Consider the following 19,995-nt stretch of genomic DNA (forward strand, 5'->3'; position numbering starts at 1 on the left):
AAAAAAAAAAAAAATAAAAAAAAAAAAAATAAAAGAATAGAGAAAAAGAATTTTAAGAGGGGTAACTCCATCCCATTAAATGAAAATGAGTGGTAAAATGTTAAAATTCTCAACATGCCCACCAGATGGCAGTGTCTCTACAGGGAGTGAGTCACTGGAACTCAGATTTGATGTAAACCTCATTGCATAGAGGCTATTTACAACCAGCATATCCTGCCCTTATTCCTGCCAGGATTACTCCATATTCCTGCATTTTACCGAAGCACAGAGCAGACAAATTACAAAATAAGAATGATACTGTATTTCAAATCATTTTTTAAGGACATATTTCAGTATAATTCATTGATTTCAGAAAGTTCTTTCCTCAAAGAGTTATCAATGAGATAACGTGGCATGGCTGTTCTTTCCCAAGAATTCTGCCAGATAGTTAAAATATTAGTATGTCATTGTCTTCTCCATTTTGAGGTGTCACTTGTCCAGAAATGTCTACTAAAAACCAAGTTTTAAAATAGTCCAGTGACTACATCTTCCGTCTGTTATCCAGCATCTAAACACATGTGTAATTCTCAGCAAGTTTTACACCCCGGTGTAAAGATTTGTAGTTCCCTTTGACAGCACTAAGGGAAATGAAGAGACTTGCTAGCGCCCAGTTAAATGGTAACTATAACTGTTAGGCAGCCAATTGAATAAAGATTTAGTATTCAAGAAGTTTCCTGTTTTGTTTTTCATCCAGTTAATTTTTTCATTCTGGATAATTCTGACTTTCTTCTAAGATCTCAAGCATTGGAAGGGCAAAACTGGACCATGTGTTTTTAGCTGTGTTATTCCCTTCCAGCTGTGAACCCCACCCCTAGCAGCTGGAGCCTGGACAGTGGGAAGGAAGCCAAGAACATGTCGGATAGTGGGAAACTTATCTCTCCCCCTGTCCCTCCAAGACCCACACAGACTGGTGGGTATTTGAAGCATTTGAACAATCACTTTTATAAAATAACTTTTATTGACTACTCCAGCTTGTCCTGAATTCCTGAGAGAAAGGTAGGCATTTGATTTCTGGGATAAAAACCTTAGTAGCTGCGTAATTGCTTGACAATTGTCTCCCTCTTTCCTGAACTTCTATTACACGGGGTCAAACAATGGTCCGTTCCAAGCAAGCCTCTCAGATTTTATAGAGTGCTCTTTACCAAGCCACCATTCTCAAATTCGGGGAGGCACCCTAAACTTGGTAGGTCACGAGCATCTTCTCTAACCTTCACTTTGACCCACTTCATTCTTATCAACCTCTGCTAACCCAGCTACTTTCTTCAGTCTTATTCAGGACTGATGCCAAAGTTTCCACTTGCCTCTAAATAGCTATTGACTAACACTTATGCTCCACAAGCTTATCAGAGTCATTAACTTTGCATCCGCAGTTATCTGTTGCTTTGAGAGGTCTTTATGCAAGGACTGTATTTCTCAAAGGGTTGATTCAGGGTACTGCCTCCGCTCAGGTGGTGGTTTAAGCAGCAAAATCTTGGCCAGGTGTGGTGGCTCACACCTGTAATCCCAGCATTTTGGGAGACTAAGGCGGGTGGATCACTTGAACTCACAAGTTCGAGACCAGCCTGGGCAGCATGGCAAAACCCCGTCTCTACAACAAATACAAAAATCAGCCAGGTGTGGTGGTACATACCTGCAGTCCCAGCTACTTGGGAGGATGGCTTGAACCCAGAAGACGGAGGTTGCAGTGATCCAAGATGGCACCACTGCACTTCAGCCTGGGCCATTGAGACAAACCTTGTCTCAAAAAATAAATAAATAAATAAATTCTCAGGTCTAACCTCACACCTACTGAATCAGAATCTAAGTTTTTCTGGGGTAAGACCCTAATATCTGTATTGTTATGAAACCTTTCAGTGATCTAGTGATCCTTCTGCTCACTAGATTTTAAGAACCACTGAAAATGGATCTTAAGCTTTGTGAATTTATAGTAATAACAGGCCTCCTTGCCTCCTGAACTTGCTTGGTGACCTACATGTGGGGCCTTTTTTTTTTTTTTTTTTTTTTTGAGACGGAGTCTCGCTCTGTCACCCAGGCTGGAGTGCAGTGGCCGGATCTCAGCTCACTGCAAGCTCCGCCTCCCGGGTTTATGCCATTCTCCTGCCTCAGCCCCTGAGTAGCTGGGACTACAGGCGCCCGCCACCTCGCCCGGCTAGTTTTTTGTATTTTTTTTAGTAGAGACGGGGTTTCACCGTGTTCACCAGGATGGTCTCGATCTCCTGACCTCGTGATCCGCCCGTCTCGGCCTCCCAAAGTGCTGGGATTACAGGCTTGAGCCACCGCGCCCGGCCAGTGGGGCCATTTTTAAGAGGGACCTGCCCTGTTTTACTAGCTTTGCTTATTCTGGATGGGAGAGTTTTTTCAGCACTTACCTATGTCTATGGTGGATTTGAAGTTTTACAAATACAACTAGCCTAAAAACAAGAACAAAAAATGACATGATTTCTTTCATAGATTTTTCTAGATTGTTCATGTTTCATTTGCTGTAGTCTAGCATCTCATCCTTCTTTACCTCTTTTTAAGATAAACTATGGGCCAGACAAGGTAGTTCACACCTGTAATCCCAGCACTTTGGGAGGCCGAGGCAGGCAGATCACTTGAGCCCAGGAGTTTGAGACAAGCCTGTGCCACATGGCAAAACCCCATCTCTACAAGAAAAAGCAAAAATTAGCCAGTCGTGGTGGCACACACCTATAGTCCTAGCTACTTGGGAGGCTTAGGTGGGAGAATTGCTTGAGCCCAGGAAGCAGAGGTTGCAGTGAACCAAGAGTGCACCACTGCACTCTAGCCTGGGCAACAGAGTGAGACCCTGCAACAAAATACAATAAACTGTGTGCCACTCAATTTACTCTCTACTTGTCAAAGCCCAAAGTCAAGTCACCAATAATTTTTTAAAGGCATATGAGGTCTTCAAAGAAAACAAGAAATAATTTTAAGCTTCTTGATCACCTGCATTAGTATATAAGTATGTGTGCAGAGGCCTAAAATTTATTGGCCAAATTATTTGTATCTCATTCACAATGTACATATATTCAAGCAGTCTCCAATTTAAACCTGGTTGTGTCCCTAAAGTTGAGAACCTGCAAAGCATTTTTTAAGGAGTAATATTGATGGTCCTTAGGTTTCTAGGCCAGTTCGAACCTGAAGACAAGGATACTGATGGAACTATTTTAGGTTGCTATGGGAAATCGCCTTTCCAGAGAAATATTTCTGCAAATGTGCTGTAGTTGCAGGGGCCACCATGGTGGTGTCAGCAACTGCCTGAGTCAAAAGGAAGAGGGTCCCAGAGAACAATAAACTTTCTGCCACCATTAAGGCAGGAATATAGTTCCCCATCAGGATCAGCTTCTCCATACAGACATGATTTTCTTCCATAATCATCACCCACAATCAACAGGATAGGAGAACTAATGCTGGTATTAGAATGTGACACGTGCTGACAGCATGATCCAGCGTTCAAGAGTGCAAGAGAGAGGATGCATACCACCAGTGTGATCATGGAGCACTCTTCCTGACCCCTTAGGACCCAGAGCACACAGGTGACCTTACCCTTCCCAAGTTCACTGGCAGGGCTGCCATCCCTTCTGCACTGATTGCTCTCATATTCTGTTCTTATGTCATCATCTGTGGTCACTGTTGTGGGGCTCTGTAACTGTCTTTCTTCCTTACAGCCTTTCAGTAGTTTTGTTATGAGTTACAAACCTCACTGTGACAGCTGGGAGAGTGGCAGCTAACTCTGAGCAACATGCCCAGAGTTCACCGAAACATCTCTGTGGAATTGAGAAATGTGGCTGACCCTCACCCTGTTGACTGTGTCACGGCCAGCCTTTACCATACAGGACTGTGCTTTAGAGAGCTGGATTTGCTATACAAGCGTGCACACAGGAGCAGTGCTATCACACATGCTGTGTCCCACGAGTAGGACTTGGGAAATCTAGAGAGAAAAAGCAAACAGTTCACTCTTCTTGGCCACGATGATGAAATCCATAGAGACCTACCACCAGGGGATAATGGGAAGACCTGAGTATAAGCATTAGGGGAAGAAATGGAAAACCATGCACCTCTTGTATGGCCATGGCCAAGGGTTTTCTACCTATTTGGGGAGTATTGGAGTTGTTGGGGGGAGCTGATTAAATATATTCCCATAGACCTGTTCCAGGCTGCTGGGGTGGCCATGGTGTTCTCATTGGTGCTTAGGCCAAAGACAACAGCTGTTCCCCAAGGACTGCTCCCTACCACCTCACACCTAAAAGCACCTTATGAGACAGAGTAAGCAGTGCAGAAGCACCTGGACTTCGGGAAAATGGAAAGGACATTGGATGAGTTTGGGAACCTGTCATTTGGTCAAAGCATCATATATGCCATGATAACTTTTCGCTGATGCTCCCATATCTTGGCAGTGCCGCCCTTTGTGAGAACCCGTTCTAGATAGGCATCATTTAGCTTCTGCCCCATCCTCACCACCCCCTTTGCTTAGAAAGTCTTTGTGCATTGGATCATCTGTCTGGGTTTAGTAACACAGAGAGCATGTGCAGATAGTCAATCGTCTGGTTTTTCTTAATTGAAATGTTATCTCTCTCCCCATTGACAGCTTCACCAGCAAGACACACGACATCAGTATCCCCCTCGCCTGCCGGGCGATCTCCATTGAAGGTAAAGGCCCGTCTTTCGACTGAGGCTAGAGACTGGCCCAGGTTTCTTTTTCTCTAAGACTCATCCCGGATATATCAAAAGGTGCTTTAATTTTCAGGGACAAGGCAAAGAACATATCAAGCAGGGATGGGGAAGCTGGGTAAGAAAACAACACTGGACTTTCCCCTCTGGGTGCCTCCTCCATGAATGCAGCCATTTGTTTTTCGATGATTAGCCTCATTCTCCAAATGGTAGCAGTGAGAACTTGCAAACTGAAGTCAATGCATATACTGAATTAGGAAAGGAATGTGGTCCTAATGTACCTCCTAGAAAATGTTCAGCCTGGCCTTTTAGTTTAAGGCACATCAAACACACACACACACTTAGATTGAGAAACATCACTATCAAGATCTATTAAATATTCTCTGTGTCTTTTTGCCTTTATCATTAGCCTCACCCATTTTATCAAAGCCAAACCTAACAGTCTCTTTTAATATTTTATACCAAGTTTCTCATTTACATTAGAAATACATACTTGATCATGAAAAACAAGGCAGTAATATGGATTTTTAAAATTTCTAGGGAACAAACTGGAAAGCTGTAAAGGTCAGACATTTGAATTGGTTTGCAGACATGGGCTATTTAACATCTTTAAACATAAAAAAGTCCCTCACGAAGATAAAGAATAATATTTAGTCTCTATCCAAATTGAATCAGACTAGCTTCAAGGATTGTCAGTGTGTGAGAGATTGGTGTTCAGAACAGCTGCACTAGAGGCAAATATGAAGTGTGTTGAAAGAATGATTTTGTACCTGAGTGACTTAGGATTTACATGCTCCATGTCTTTTGTGTTGATGAGCTAGTTCTAGCTAATGTTCAAAAGACAAATTAGCCTCTACAAACACATGGGGCAGGTTGCGATCCAATGCATCTGTGGTGCTAACGATAGTTGCTGATAGAAATTGACAAACTGGAAAACAATCCGCCTCCCTCCGCACAATGGAGAAAATTGCAAAGAAGTGTGATTCCCTTGCATTGCCAAAATTTCTGATGTAGAAATTCATGGGTAAGTGCAAGTGATTAGCTCATTTTGTTCTCATTCTGTAATGCAGCTGTTATTATGAAGTACCTGTGACAGCATTCACTCTGGAAGCCATAGCCTGTCACCTTGATGTGATGGAAAGGAAAGCAATATGGCTTTTCCACACTTTTACATGTACCCTTACACAGAGCTCCCACACGTTGCTAAGGAATTATCATCTGTATTTTCAACTTAATTTTGTTGGGTAGTAAGAAAATAAGTCTTAGAGATTAATTCTTAAACATTAAAAAGAACCCAAGGGCTAAAAATGTTTGAATAGCTATGAAATAGTCTTAGTTAGCAAGCTGGTATATGCTGTCTTTCAGCAGACCTGTGTATATTTTTACTGGCCATATACAGTCCGAAGCCATGTCTTTATATGTAGGGTTTGAAGGAAAAGAACATAGATCGAACATTTGTGTTATATCTCCTGGGTTACATTAGGGGGTATACTGCTACCATGTTACTAGCTTTGCAGTGTGCTGCCTTAACTGATAGAGTTTAGTGGGGTTTGGGGATTTTTTTCCCCCGCCAGCCATTAAACTATGGGTCTAACCCTACAGCAAAGACTGAGCTGACCTGCCATATTTTGAATTTCAGGTCTAACTTTTGACAGAGGTAGCAGTGAATTGGGAACTCTTAATTGGCCTTCATTTTTTAGGCTTCTACTAAATGACAGGATGTATATCTACCAGCGTTATTTTGTTTACAAAGAGAGACCAAAGTTAGCTTAAGATAGCATTTCTCAAAGTGTATGCCACAGAACATTAGTTTTCCAGGACATTATGTAATAAGCGGGGAAAAAAAGGTCTGTAGTCAAGTCCGTTTGGAAAACACTGGGCTGAACAAAATTATTTGTATTCCTTTATTCTAAGACTTGAAAATGCGAGTATGTTTTGAATATACACAAGGAGTATATGGTGTGCAGCATTTCCCAGCAGAACCCTCTTTTCACAGAACATCTCTTAGGACTCGTTTTCCTTGGGATACCAGTTGGGAAAGCAACAAACTCAGATGCCAAATGGAGCCAGACAGCTGACATAAATGAAGGAAGGAGGCTGGGCATAGTCCCCACATGGCATAGTGGGAACTGGCAAATTGAAAAGGGACAGCCCCTGCTCAGCTTTTAAAGATTCTCTCTATTAAGAGAATGTGTGCCATTGTAGCCAGAACTTCTAGCTCCTTATGAACTGCCAGAATTCTGGAGTTTCATGTGAAATGTGAAATGTTAAAAAATAACAACTAAATCAGGTTTTTAAAAAACCCTGCTGATGAAACGGCTCACCTCTCAGGCTACAGCCTGGGAGCTGCCAGTTTGCCAGTTCAGCTCAGGAGTCTGGAGTGATGGCTGGAGAAATCAGGTGCAGGACCTTGGGTGCCTCTGCTCCTCCTCCTCAGCTCTCTGGGTCCTCTGAGCTGAGCGTGCTCAGCGGCCCTGGCTCCTGGCCTGCAGCATGCCCTGCTGACCTGGGAAGGCGAATAGGGCCCCCAAAGGTTGTACAGTGTTTTTTTGGTTTTTTTTTTTTTTTTTTTTTTTTTTTGGCCAGTTCCCTCTCTTCCAAACTATAGGACTAATGTGTGCTTCCAAATTATCTTGGTGGGTACCTTTTTAAAATTATTTTTCGAGACAGAGTCTCATGTGCACTGGTGGATCACGGCTCACTGCAGCCTCAACCTCCCAAGGCTCAGGTCATCCTCCCAGAGGAACTGGGATTACAGGCATGAGCCACCACACCCAGCTAACTTTTTGGATTTTTTAGTAGAAATGGGGTTTTGCCGTGTTGCCCAGGCTGGTCTCGAGCTCCTGGCCTCAAGTGATCCGTGCCTCGGCCTCCTAAAGTACTGGGATTACAGGCGTGAGCCACCATGCCTAGCTCATGTATCCTCTATCTGAAAATAAGGAGTAAACTGGCCGGTGAACTGAACTCAAGGACTGGTGGCCCTGGCAGATAAACGTCTGGTGTGCATTTTCAGTGCTACAAAGGACAACACTCAAATTTGAGTGTGAGTGTATTAGTCTGCTCGGGCTTCCCCCATAAAATACCACAAACTGGGTGGCTTAGACACCGGCAATGTATTTTCTCAATTCTGGCAGCTAGAAGTCCAGGATCAAGGCGTGGCAGCCTTGGTTTCCCCGAAGCCTCCCTCCTGGGCTTGCAGACCGCCCTTCCTGCAAGGTCTTTGTGTGTCGCATTCTTGGCGTCTCCCTGTGTGTCCAAATGCCTCTTCTTCTAAGGACACCAGTCAACTTGGATTAGGATCCACCGTAATGACCTTTTACCTTAATCACCTCCTTAAAGGCTGCATCTCCTGATGCAGCTGGCTTTGGAGGTTCTGGGGGCCTCCGCATGGGGGCGCGCATTTCAGCGCATCTGCGTTCACGACTCAATACTGTGTCTCCCTCTCGTTTCCTTCTCCCCGGAGCAGGGCTCTGTGCAGTCTTTTACCCCCTCTCCGGTGGAGTACCACTCACCAGGACTCATCTCCAACTCCCCCGTCTTGTCGGGCAGCTACAGCAGTGGGATTTCTTCTCTCAGCCGGTGCAGCACGTCGGAAACCTCAGGCTTTGAAAATCAGGTGAATGAACAGTCGGTCCCCCTGCCGGTGCCGGTGCCGGTGCCGGTGCCGATGCCTGTGCCGAGCTACGGCGGGGAGGAGCCGGTGCGCAAGGAGAGCAAGACCCCGCCCCCGTACAGCGTCTACGAGCGGACTCTGCGGCGCCCTGTCCCGCTACCTCACAGCCTCTCCATCCCCGTCACGCCCGAGCCGCCCGCGCTGCCCCCCAAGCCTCTGGCAGCGCGATCCAGCCACCTGGAGAATGGGGCCCGGAGGACTGACCCCGGCCCACGGCCCAGGCCCCTGCCCCGCAAGGTCTCTCAGTTATAAGTCACTTTTCTATGTACCTGCGATGCATTCTTTGCCCGTTTACAAAATAAGAAGTATGATGAGAAGACATTTAGTGTAGGCACTTTAATAACTTACTCAGATCCTTCGATGAATGGAATTAAAACTTGCTTATTAATATCATGTTGCACAATATTAAAAGTTGCTGATCTAAAACGCCAGATGTTAAATGAAGTATGGCTGAATTTCATTAAAACGTTTCTCATTTGAAAGTGGTAAATAGTGATAAAGACTCCTTTTGTACCTTTTTATGTTCACTTTTTTTTATATAGTTTAATCTTAAAACCAATACGATATTGTCAGACAATACAGTGTGTGACAATGTTGTATCCTTTTTACTGAATACTTGATACTTGGAGAAAGCTTAAGTCAGTGTACATCCTAACACAGTGGTCCTTATTTTAGAAGACTTCTGTAAATAAGGCAAGGATTTTGGCTCTTCCCCTGAGCAGATTATCAGTGCAGATCATCAGAATTAAAGTTCAAGCAGGTGAGCAAGACAGTATACTTAAAGGGTTGCAAGGATTGGGACTGGAAATTGTTTTGTTCTTGAAACAAAATGCTTCTTTAAGGTTGCTTTTGCTGTTTGACTGCTGTCTACATTCTTAAAATGCTATTTCGCGAATTGGTTGCTAAATCCCTTACCACCCTGACACCATGGTATCTACTGTATTTCTTTTCAAGGTGCAATTTGCTTCAGAGTTCCAATCAGCTAGATTAAGCAAGAGACTCCAGAAGAAATGTTTACTTGAATTTTGCGCTTCCTTTCTTGATAGTTTCCTATATAAAATTTGTCATTGAACAAGAGCAAGTGCTCAAGTATTAAAGAGGCACAAATGACTGTGCCCCATTAGCAAGAATTCAGGAATCAATACAGGACAGTATTAAATTAATAGCTTAAGTGAAGAAAAAAAAAACTTAGTGAAAATGTATTAGCATGATTAAATGGCAAAAGGACTTATCAAAGGCAAGGGCATTAACTTTCAATCCTGCACAAAATAAAAAATTCCTCACGACTCTCCACTTTTACCAGTGGAGTTTGTCTTAGCTGACCTGTCGTCTTTCTGTTGAAGGAGGATTGCTGTAGACTTCTCTAGCTTGAATATTGCAACATAGCATCTTAGATCTAGGTAGGGATGCTAATGCCACAGTTGTAGAAGTGTGAAAAAAGCACCTTGTCTGTAGTAATGTATTTTATATCTTTTTTTCTTTTACTGACTGTTTATAACACTCAATTGACAATAGATATGAACTGTATTTTAAATCATACTGTTAAATATTTTCCCTCTTTTGTTGGGAAGCTCATTTTAGTTTAACCATGTTTATTTCGTTGGTAGCTTACCTGGAAGGCAGTGACCACTTTTTTATATTCTCTTAATGAAACCATTCAGCAGGTATATGCTGTTGAGGCTGGTTATAGAGGTTTTCTATAATAAATGTTCAAGTATTTTTGTATATAACTGGTTAATTTTAATAAGAGATACCATTATGTGTAAAAAAAGTAAAAATAAAAGCAAACAGTTGTTGATGCAGTATGATTGTTATAATTATGCCAAATACTTTATGTATGGAAAAAGAATATTTGTACATATGTGCTTTTAACAATTCTGCCATATTGACTTTACAATTTTGAATGTCGGAAAAATTAATATATGTTAAATATTTATGTTTAGTGAAAGTGTTCATAATTGAGAAAAGGAACATATGCATTTTAGCTTTGTATCTTGCAAGTTTTGCAGTCAGAAATTTTTTCAACTAGCTTTTGCTTTTGATAACACTTTGTGTCTGTAACCACATTCATATATATACACATATATATGTGAAGCTCCATATTTCTGTTGCTTTAAAGAAGTAAAAACTTCCATTTAAATAAGATGACATGCATAAGATAACAAAGCTTCCTTGATTTCCTTTTCCTGTGTAATTTAATAGATTTGTTGACTAGTGCTTGGGCACAGTATAAATCAGTGTTATTTGCTCTTGGAGCCATTTTTTAAAAAAATTTTGGCAGTGAGCAGTTGAATTTATCTTGAATTTATCATGTATGTGTATTTCTGAAGCAGCTACATAGCAGAACATTTTAAGAGATTCTGTTAGCCCACATGTTCATGTTGGTTGCTGCTGAATGGTAAATATTTAATAAAATTACCAGATTAATCTTAATATTTCTGTCTTTACTCCTATCATCAGCATGTCTTTACTTGGAATAGAAGCGACTGTTGATCTTATTATAGTGAGATTTCTAGCCTTCTTTTTTAGATAGATCCTGTTTGTGTTGTCGTGCCCAGATAGATGCATTTCACCCTCACTACAGCTCACTTATGCCATAGGAAACAATCACTGGAAAGGTAACAAACAATATGGGTTAATATCCCATAGAGAAGGTAGCATTTACCTGGTTGGCTGACCATTCATTGGCCCTAACCAGAGCCAACTTAAGTCAAACCATCAAAATTTGTTTGCATCAGAAAACTTGACATAAAACAGATAATTCTAAGCATATAAGGGCATGGTTAATGCTGCTTTTGTGACAGCTGTGATAAAAATCTATCTGCATGCCAACTCTTCTCCCTGGTTTTCATAAAATAATAGAAAATATACATTCAATATACACTGAAAACCCCATTGACTATAAGATTTCTATTAATAAAGCCTGGCTTTTAACTTGGTGAAATGTGTCAATATTGTATTAGGTTTAAGACATTTATGTAACTCAGTGCCAAGAAAACCATTGTCTACAGCTTCAGCCTCATTGAATACAAAAACCCATTGAAAGGCCATTGTCAGCTGGGCGCAGTGGCTCATGCCTGTCATCCCAGGACTTCGGGAGGCCGAGGCTGGTGGATCACTTTAAGTCAGGAGTTCAAGACCAGCCTGACCAACATGGTGAAACCCCATCTCTACTAAAAATACAAACATTAGCTGGGTGTGGTGGCGGGTGCTTGTAATCCCAGCTACTCGGGAGGCTGAGGCAAGAGAATCACTTGAACCCAGGAGGCGGAGGTTGCAGTGAACTGAGATCACGCCACTGCACTCCAGCCTGGGTGACAGAGTGAGACTCTTGTCTCAAAAACAAAAAATAAAGGCCATTGTCAGTGTCTTTCTGATTGTTTCTCAACATTATCTAAGTGACTTTGGAATATTTTTGGGTTGTTTACATTACAACTGAGCCCGTCAGTATTTGGACTCTACAAGCATAATTACAATAAGAAGAGCTCAGTTTCCTACATAAGTAGGTTTCTCCCTGGATTGTTACTAACTTTTCTACAAAACACAACAAAGAGAACAACAAGTTGCATAGCTTTGCCTTTGTTTTATCTGTGCACGTTGAAAGGTGGTTTGTACCGAAATGAATTCTTACTTATTTTTTAAAGTAAGCCCAGCCCTCATTATGTAAGAATACCATACAATCCCCGTACTTTGGGAGGCTGAGGCGGGCAGATCATGAGGTCAAGAGATCGAGACCATCCTGGCCAACATGATGAAACCCCATCTCCACTAAAAATATAAAAATTAGGTGGACATGGTGGGACACGCCTGTAGTCCTAGTTACTCAGGAGGCTGAGGCAGGAGAATCGCTTGAACCTGGGAGGAGGAGGTTGCAGTGAGCTGAGATTGCGCCACTGCACTCCAACCTGGCGACAGAGTGAGATTCCATCTCAACAACAAAAAAACAAATACCAGAAAAATCGGTGGGGAAATGTAGCAAAATACCAATCCCCTAACATAACTATTAATATTTTTACATATTCCTTTCGCTTTTTTCTACACATATATATTACATAGTTTTTCTAAATTGTTAACTGCTTGTTCCTCAAAGACACAGTCATCAACACAATCTATTGATGATACAGGGCTGAGTTCATTGCTCCCTACGATAAGGGAGAGAAACCCACCTCAACAGAGCTTTGGTAGTGTCTTATGGCAAAGGGCAAGATCAGATTTTGTTGAAATTCTGGAGTTTTGTTTAAGGTGGATCTTTTAATGAGCAGGCCTTGAGTAGGACTGGGTAAAAATCACAGTGTAATAATTGTTTAGGATGAATACAAACAGCCAGGCAAGGATTTTAAGTGAGGGGGTTCAGAGAGTCTTATGTCAGTTTTAGTGCCACCAGCAATATATTTTGTGGGAAGTTTTCATGACTGGATATCAATGTGTGTTTACTTATTTAACATGTTGGCAGGGGGAGGGAGGGGAATACTGCTACCTTACCTAAAGTTTGAGGAAAGGTTAATAAGTCAATGAAGTAATTTATTTATGGAATCTTGTGCTAAGGATATTGATATCCTGATAAAGGAAATGAAAAGGGGAGATGAAAGGAAAAGTAACAGGCATTAAATTTAGGATGGCACCTACTAAAACACTTCATCCCAGAGAAGAGATTGCTAAGACATTTTAGATTCTCTATTTGTATAGAATACTAGAAAATTCCCAAAATTCTGAACCCATGTACCACTTTACTCATCCAGAGTTTACCTCTGTCATTCACAACCAATTAAGGAGCCAAAAGCCTGGAAGTGAGGATGATGATCTGAACAACCACACTAAACAGCCCAGTCTGCTCACAGAATGAACAGTCTCCATCCAAGAAGATGAAGCTGATGAAGTGCTCATTGTGTTTGAACCTTACTAAAGGGAGACATACCTTTTTGTAAGAGTTAAGGGATGGATGAGATAGGTACCTAGAAAGCTGTGCAAGTGGAAAAAGCTCATAACTCCAGAAAGCACCAAAACCTTTTACACAAGAAAGCAAATGTAACTATAATATACTATATGAGTCAGCTATTTATCATATTTATATAGTTACGGAAATACAAAACATAATTGATCTAGCCCCAAATTATCGTATAATTATATTGGAAGGATGAGGGTAAAGGAATTCATGTATGTGGAGAATAAAATAAATTCTCATGTTCCATAAAGGAATATTAGCAGATAATGCATAAAACTTAATGACAATCAAAAAGTATCAATAAAAGATAACTTTTATTTAGAGATAAAAGGTAAACATTGAGAAATAATTTTAAAAATTGAAAATAGTTGTCTCTGAGGAGTGAAAATGGCCGGTGACTGGGATGTTGCAAGGGGCTATTTTATGCAGTGGCTTTATAGAACTATATGCAAGTATGATAATGCATTTTAAAAGATTGACAAAGAATTATACAATATTTGAATGCCACTACACTGGTTTCACTTCTCTTATTTTATTCTCCTTTATATAAAAGAGCAAATCTGGATCTGGGCCTCTTTGAAAAGGACATCCGGAGTTTGCAACCAGGTGTCTACTGAAAGGCATAGGTGTGGCAGGTAGAAGGAGATGAAAGTGGAGGAGTTTCTGGATGCATATGAAACTCCTACTAGAGCAGAAGTGATTAGCAGTGAGACCAGCTACTTTTAATCCTGTAAGTTTGTGAAGGGTTTAACAGTCAAGCTCCTCTTCTTTAGTAGCAGCAGTAAGGAGCCAATAGAAACAATTTTTATACAGAATTCTAAAAGGAATTTTACAGGTATTATTAACAGTTTACAAGTCCCTTTTGTGTCAATTATGTAAATTTTCTCATTCGGATAAAAGCACAGGAAGGTCTTGATATGTCTTAGTGCATTACAACAGTTAACAGTCCCAGGTTATTTCCAAAGGGGAAAAACACTAGTAATTGCATGGTGAGTGTTAAGAGGGCTTGGGTCTATAATGAAGAAATTCGGCAAGGATGTCCTACCACATCCCATTCTCCCTCCCCTCTCTCTCTACATGGCACTACCTCAGCCTCCTGCCTCAACACTCACAATATATCCAAATCATTGTTCATCTAAACCCAGAGAAAGAGGCTCTTCTCTTCAGAGTTAAGCTTTCTACCCATGCGTTGATCCCGTCTCATTTGGCCGCCTCCTTGAGGAGAGCTGACTGTGACCTTGCAGCATATTCATCTAGCTAACACAATGGCTAGGTCTGAAGACAAGAACAAATGTAACATTTACCAACCTCAGACAATAGGGAAACTTTCTTCTTTCTTTCCTTTGTATTCCTTTTGGTTAGGCAACTTTTTAAGCTTAAGAATTTATAAAAAGCAGACAGAATTAGCTCTATTAAATTTCAAAACTTCTCTAAGTCTAAGATAACCAAAATAAAAGAACAGAACAAAAAAAAAAAAAGAAAAAACCACAATTGGAGGAAATATAACAATGTTAATGTCTTCATTCACCCAAATTGATTTAAAAATATGCTATTAAGATACACAGTATTGCAAAAGGGAGAAAATATTTTGATAATTTATAAAAGATGAACCAGAAATAAATATATAGGAAAATAACCATTCTACTAATCAGAAAAAAAACTATAGTCAAATAACATTTGTTATTAAATTAGCATATTAAATTATAATTAAATTAGCTAAATTAGCTGAATGTATAACATTAAATTAGCTAAATGTATTTTTTTTCTTTTTTTTTTTTTTGAGACGGAGTCTTGCTCTGTGGCCCAGGCTGGAGTGCAGTGGCCCGATCTCAGCTCATTGCAAGCTCTGCCTCCCAGGTTAACGCCATTCTCCTGCCTCAGCCTCCCGAGTAGCTGGGACTAGTCACCATGCCCAGCTAATTTTTTGTATTTTTAGTAGAGACAGCGTTTCATCATGTTAGCCAGGATGGTCTCGATCTCCTGACCTTGTGATCCACCCGCCTCGGCCTCCCAAAGTGCTGGGGTTACAGGCGTGAGCCACTGCACCAGGCCACTAAATGTACTACTAAATTAGCTAAACGTATAACATGACAGCACCCAATTGTAGAAAAAATATTGTGAAAGTTGTACTAATTGATATAGCTGGTAGCACTAAATTAGGATAGCTTTTTCAGAACAAAATGTGGCAATATGGATCAAGAGTCTAAAGAACAGTTATGTCCTTTGAGCCATATAACTCCATTACTGTAAACCTATGCTAAGAAAATATTTCCAAAATGGAACATGAGTATTAGGATAAACAATAGGCAAAAAAATCAAATCATAGAAATGTTAGTCGTAAGTTCTAGGAGCCTTTGGGCAGAGACTATGGGGTTTTCTAGATATAGAATCATATTGTCTATGAGGACAGAGAGTTTGACTTTCTCTCTTCCTATCTGGATGCCTTTTATTTCTTTCTCTTGCCCAATTGCTCTGGCTAAGACTTCCAGAACTGTGTTGAATAGGAGTGGTGAGAGTGGACATCTTGTCTTGTTCTAGTTCACAAGGGGAATGCTTCTAGCTTTTGCCTAGTCAGCATGGTGTCAACTGTGGGTTTATCATAGATGGATCTTATTATTTTGAGGTGTGTTCCTTCAATGCCTAGTTCATTGAGGGTTTTCAACATGAAGGGATGTTGAATTTTATCAAAAGCCTTTTCTGCATCTATTGAGATAATCATGTGGTTTTGTTTTTACCTCTGTTTATGTAATGAATCACATTTATTAGTTTGTATATGTTGAACCAACCTTGTATGCCAGGAATAAAGCCTACTTGATAGTGGTGGATTCGCCTTTTGATGTGCTGCTGGATTTAATTTGCTTGTATTTTGTTCATCAGGAGTCTATGTTGATCGGAGATATTGACCTGAAGGTTTTTTTCATTGTGTCTCTGCTAGGTTTTGGTATTAGAATGATTCTGGCCTCACAGATTGTTAGGGAGGAGTCCCTCCTCCCAAATTTTTTGGACTTATTTCAGTAGGAATGGTATCAGCTCTTCTTTATATGTTTTGAAGAATTTTGCTGTGAATATATCTGGTTATCTGGCCCTCCATCCCAGGTCTTTTTCTAGTTGGTAGGTTTTTTGTTAGTTATTCAATTTTGGAACTCATCATTGGTCTGTTCAAGATTTCAGTTTCTTTCTAGTTCAATCTTGAAATGTTGTATGTTTCCAGGAATTTGTCAATTTATTCTAGGTTTTCTAATTCGTATGCATAGAGGTGTCCATAATAGTCTCTGAGGGATTTTTGTTATTTCTATGAGGTCAGTGGTAATGTCACCTTTGTCACTTTTTATTGTGTTTTATTTGGGTCTTCTCCTTTATTAATCTAGCTAGAAGTCTATTATTCTTATTTATTCTTTCAAAAAACTTTGGGTTTTGTTGATCTTTTGTATGGATTTTTGCATCTCAATTTCACTCACTTCGGTTTCAACTTTGGTCAAGTTTCAGGATACAAAAATTAATGTACAAAAATTCGTAGCATTTCTATACTCCAATAATGTCCAAGCTGAGCGCAAACTCAATAATGCAATCCAACTCACAGTAGCCACAAAAAGAATAAAATACCTAGCAATACAGCTAACAAGGGAGGTGAAAGATGTCTGCAGTGAGAATTACAAAACACTGCTAAAGAAATCAGAGATTACACAACTAGAAAAACATTCGATGTATATAGATAGGAATAGTCAGTATTGTTAAAATGGCCATATTGTCCAAAGCAATTTACAGTTTCAATGCTATTTCTATCAAACTACCAATGACATTTTTTGCAGAATTAGGAAAAACTATTCTAAAGTTCATAATAAACTATAAAAGAGCCCAAATAGCCAAAGCAATCCTATGCAGAAAGAACACAGCTGTAGGCATCATATTTCCTGACTTCAAACTGTACCACAAGTCTACAGTAATACAAACAACATGGTACTGTAGAAAAACAGACCAATGGAACAGGTTAGAGAACAAAAAAATAAAGCCACACACCTACAACCATCTTGTCTTTGACAAAGTCAACAATTACAAACAATGGGGAAAGTATTCCCTATTTAATAAATGGTGCTGGGATAACTGACTAGTCATATGCAAAAGATTGAAGCTGGATCCCTTCCTGTGATCATATACAGAAATCAACTCAAGATGGATTCAAGACTTAAATATAAGACCTAAAACTATAAAAACCCTAGGAAAAAAATGTAGGAAATTTTTTTTTGGTATAGGCTTTGGCAAAGATTTCATGATGCAGTTTCCAAAAACAATTCCAATAAAAACAAAGGCAAGTGGGACCTAAAAGAACTTCTGCACAGCAAGAGAAACTCTCAACAGAGTAAACAGAATGGGAAAATTTTTGCCAACTATGTACCTTCAAAGTTATAATATCAAGAATCTATAAGGAACTTAAACAAGAAAAAAGCAAACCACCTCAATAAAAAGTAGGCAAAGGACATGAACAGACACATCTTAAAGACATACATGTGGCCAAGAAGCATATGAAAAAATGCTCAACATCACTAATCATTAGAGAAATGCAAATCAAAACCACAATGAGATACCATCTCACACCAGTCAGAATGGCCATTAAAAACACAAACTAACAGAGGTTGGTGAGGTTGCAGAGAAAAGGGAATGCTTAAACACTGCTGGTGGGATTAGTTCAGCCACTCTGCAAAGCAGTTTGGAGACTTCTCAAATAACTTGAAATAGAACTACCATTAACTCAGCAATCCTATCACTGGGCATATACCCAAAGGAATATAAATCGTTCCACCACAAACACACATGCACTTGTTATGTTCATTGCAACGTTATTCACAATATCAGAGATCTGAAATCAACCTAGATGCCCATCAGTGGTGGACTGGATATAGAAAATGTGGTATAAATGCACCATGGAATACTACACAGCCATATAAACTAACAAAATCTTGTTCTTTGCAGCAACTGGAGACCATTATCCTAAGTGAATTAATGCAAGAACAGAAAACCAAATACCACATGTTCTCACTTACATGTAAGTGGGAGCTAAACATTGAGTGCACATAGACACAAAGAAGTTAACAATAGGTCAGGTGCAGTGGCTTACACCTATAATCCCAGTACTTTGGGAGGCCGAGGTGGGTGGATCGCCTGAGGTCAGGAGGTCAGGACCAGCCTGGCCAACATGGTGTAACCCTATCTCTACTAAGAACACAAAAATTAGCCAGGGGTGGTGGTGCATGCCTGTAATCCCAGCTACTTGGGAGACTGAGGCAGGAGAATTGCTTGAACCTGAAAGGCAGAAGCTATAGTGAGCCAAGATCATGCCATTGCACTCCAGCCTGGGCAACAAGAGCAAAACTGTCTCACAAACAAAAAATCAAAGGGGAACAATAGACAATGGTGCCTACTTGATGGTAGAGGGGTGGAAAGTAGATAAGAGTTAAAAAAAAATTATTGGGTACTATGCTCACTACCTGCGTGACAAAATCATTTGTACACCAAGCTCCAGCAACACGTAATTTACCCATGTAACAAACCCGCACATATAACCCCTGAACCTAAAATAAAAGTTGAAAAAGAAAAAAAAGAAATGTCATATAAAGATGGTTCCATAAAATATGATACAATCAATGAAATGGGATATAATATTATTATTTTTTATTTATTTTTTTTTTGAGACGGAGTCTGGCTCTGTCGCCCAGGCTGGAGGGCAGTGGCCGGATCTCAGCTCACTGCAAGCTCTGCCTTTCGGGTTTATGCCATTCTCCTGCCTCAGCCTCCCGAGTAGCTGGGACTACAGGGGCCCGCCACCTCGCCCGGCTACTTTTTTGTATTTTTTAGTAGAGACGGGGTTTCACTGGGTTAGCCAGGATGGTCTCGATCTCCTGACCTCGTGATCTGCCCGTCTCAGCCTCCCAAAGTGCTGGGATTACAGGCTTGAGCCACCGCGCCCGGCTATATTATTTTTAAGAATGTTTTTGAAGACTGCTAACAAGGAGGAAAAACTAATACATGAAATGAAATAAAGCAAGATTTAAAGTACATGTATGCTGTGATTATGGCCACATTTTTAAAATTGCATGCTTAAAAAATATACCAAACTGATAATGTGAAATTATGGGTGATCATTTCTTTATTTTGAATTTTCCAGATTTTCAGCCAAATAACTATCAGTTTTACAATTTACCTTCCCCAAAAAACATCACAATGGAAATGGAGAGACAAGTAGACCAAGGAACCACCAAGTGAAAGCACTGCCCAGAAACAGGAAAATCCTGGGCAAAAATAAGCAGGAGACGCCTCAGGAGTAAAATAGGTGAGTTCCAGCAGAACCCCAGTGCTGGGTACACTTGGCCAATCTCCTCAGGTGTTGTGTGAACTGGGTGGGCTGATCCTTCTACTTCCCTTCTCTCACACTCAGCAATGGTGAAACCGCCTAAGAAAGAGGTATAATCGGAAGAGGGGCGGAGCAAGATGGCCGAATAGGAACAGCTCCAGTCTCCAACTCCCAGCGCGAGCAACACAGAAGACCGGTGATTTCTGCATTTTCAACTGAGGTACTGGGGTCATCTCACTAGGGAGTGCCGGACAATCGGTGCTAGTCAGCTGCTGCAGCCCGACCAGCGAGAGCTGAAGCAGGGCGAGGCATTGCCTCACCTGG

The 19,995-nt window shown here is 40.6% G+C and overlaps 1 protein-coding gene across 1 annotated transcript in view; it reads left to right on the forward strand.

The window, feature by feature from the left end:
* DOCK4 (dedicator of cytokinesis 4) overlaps positions 1-10,816 on the forward strand; it is a 494,753-nt gene extending 483,937 nt beyond the window's left edge. Inside the window, 3 exon segments of the mRNA XM_017878678.1 lie at positions 817-949; positions 4,628-4,689; positions 8,177-10,816. Of these exon segments, the coding sequence (XP_017734167.1) occupies positions 817-949; positions 4,628-4,689; positions 8,177-8,635 (654 nt within the window). The 3' untranslated portion in view covers positions 8,636-10,816.
* Positions 10,817-19,995: the final 9,179 nt, after the last annotated feature.

The sequence above is a fragment of the Rhinopithecus bieti genome, unplaced genomic scaffold (assembly GCF_001698545.2).
Source record: "Rhinopithecus bieti isolate Rb0 unplaced genomic scaffold, ASM169854v2 scaffold_10712, whole genome shotgun sequence".
NCBI classification, from domain to species: Eukaryota; Metazoa; Chordata; class Mammalia; order Primates; family Cercopithecidae; genus Rhinopithecus; species Rhinopithecus bieti.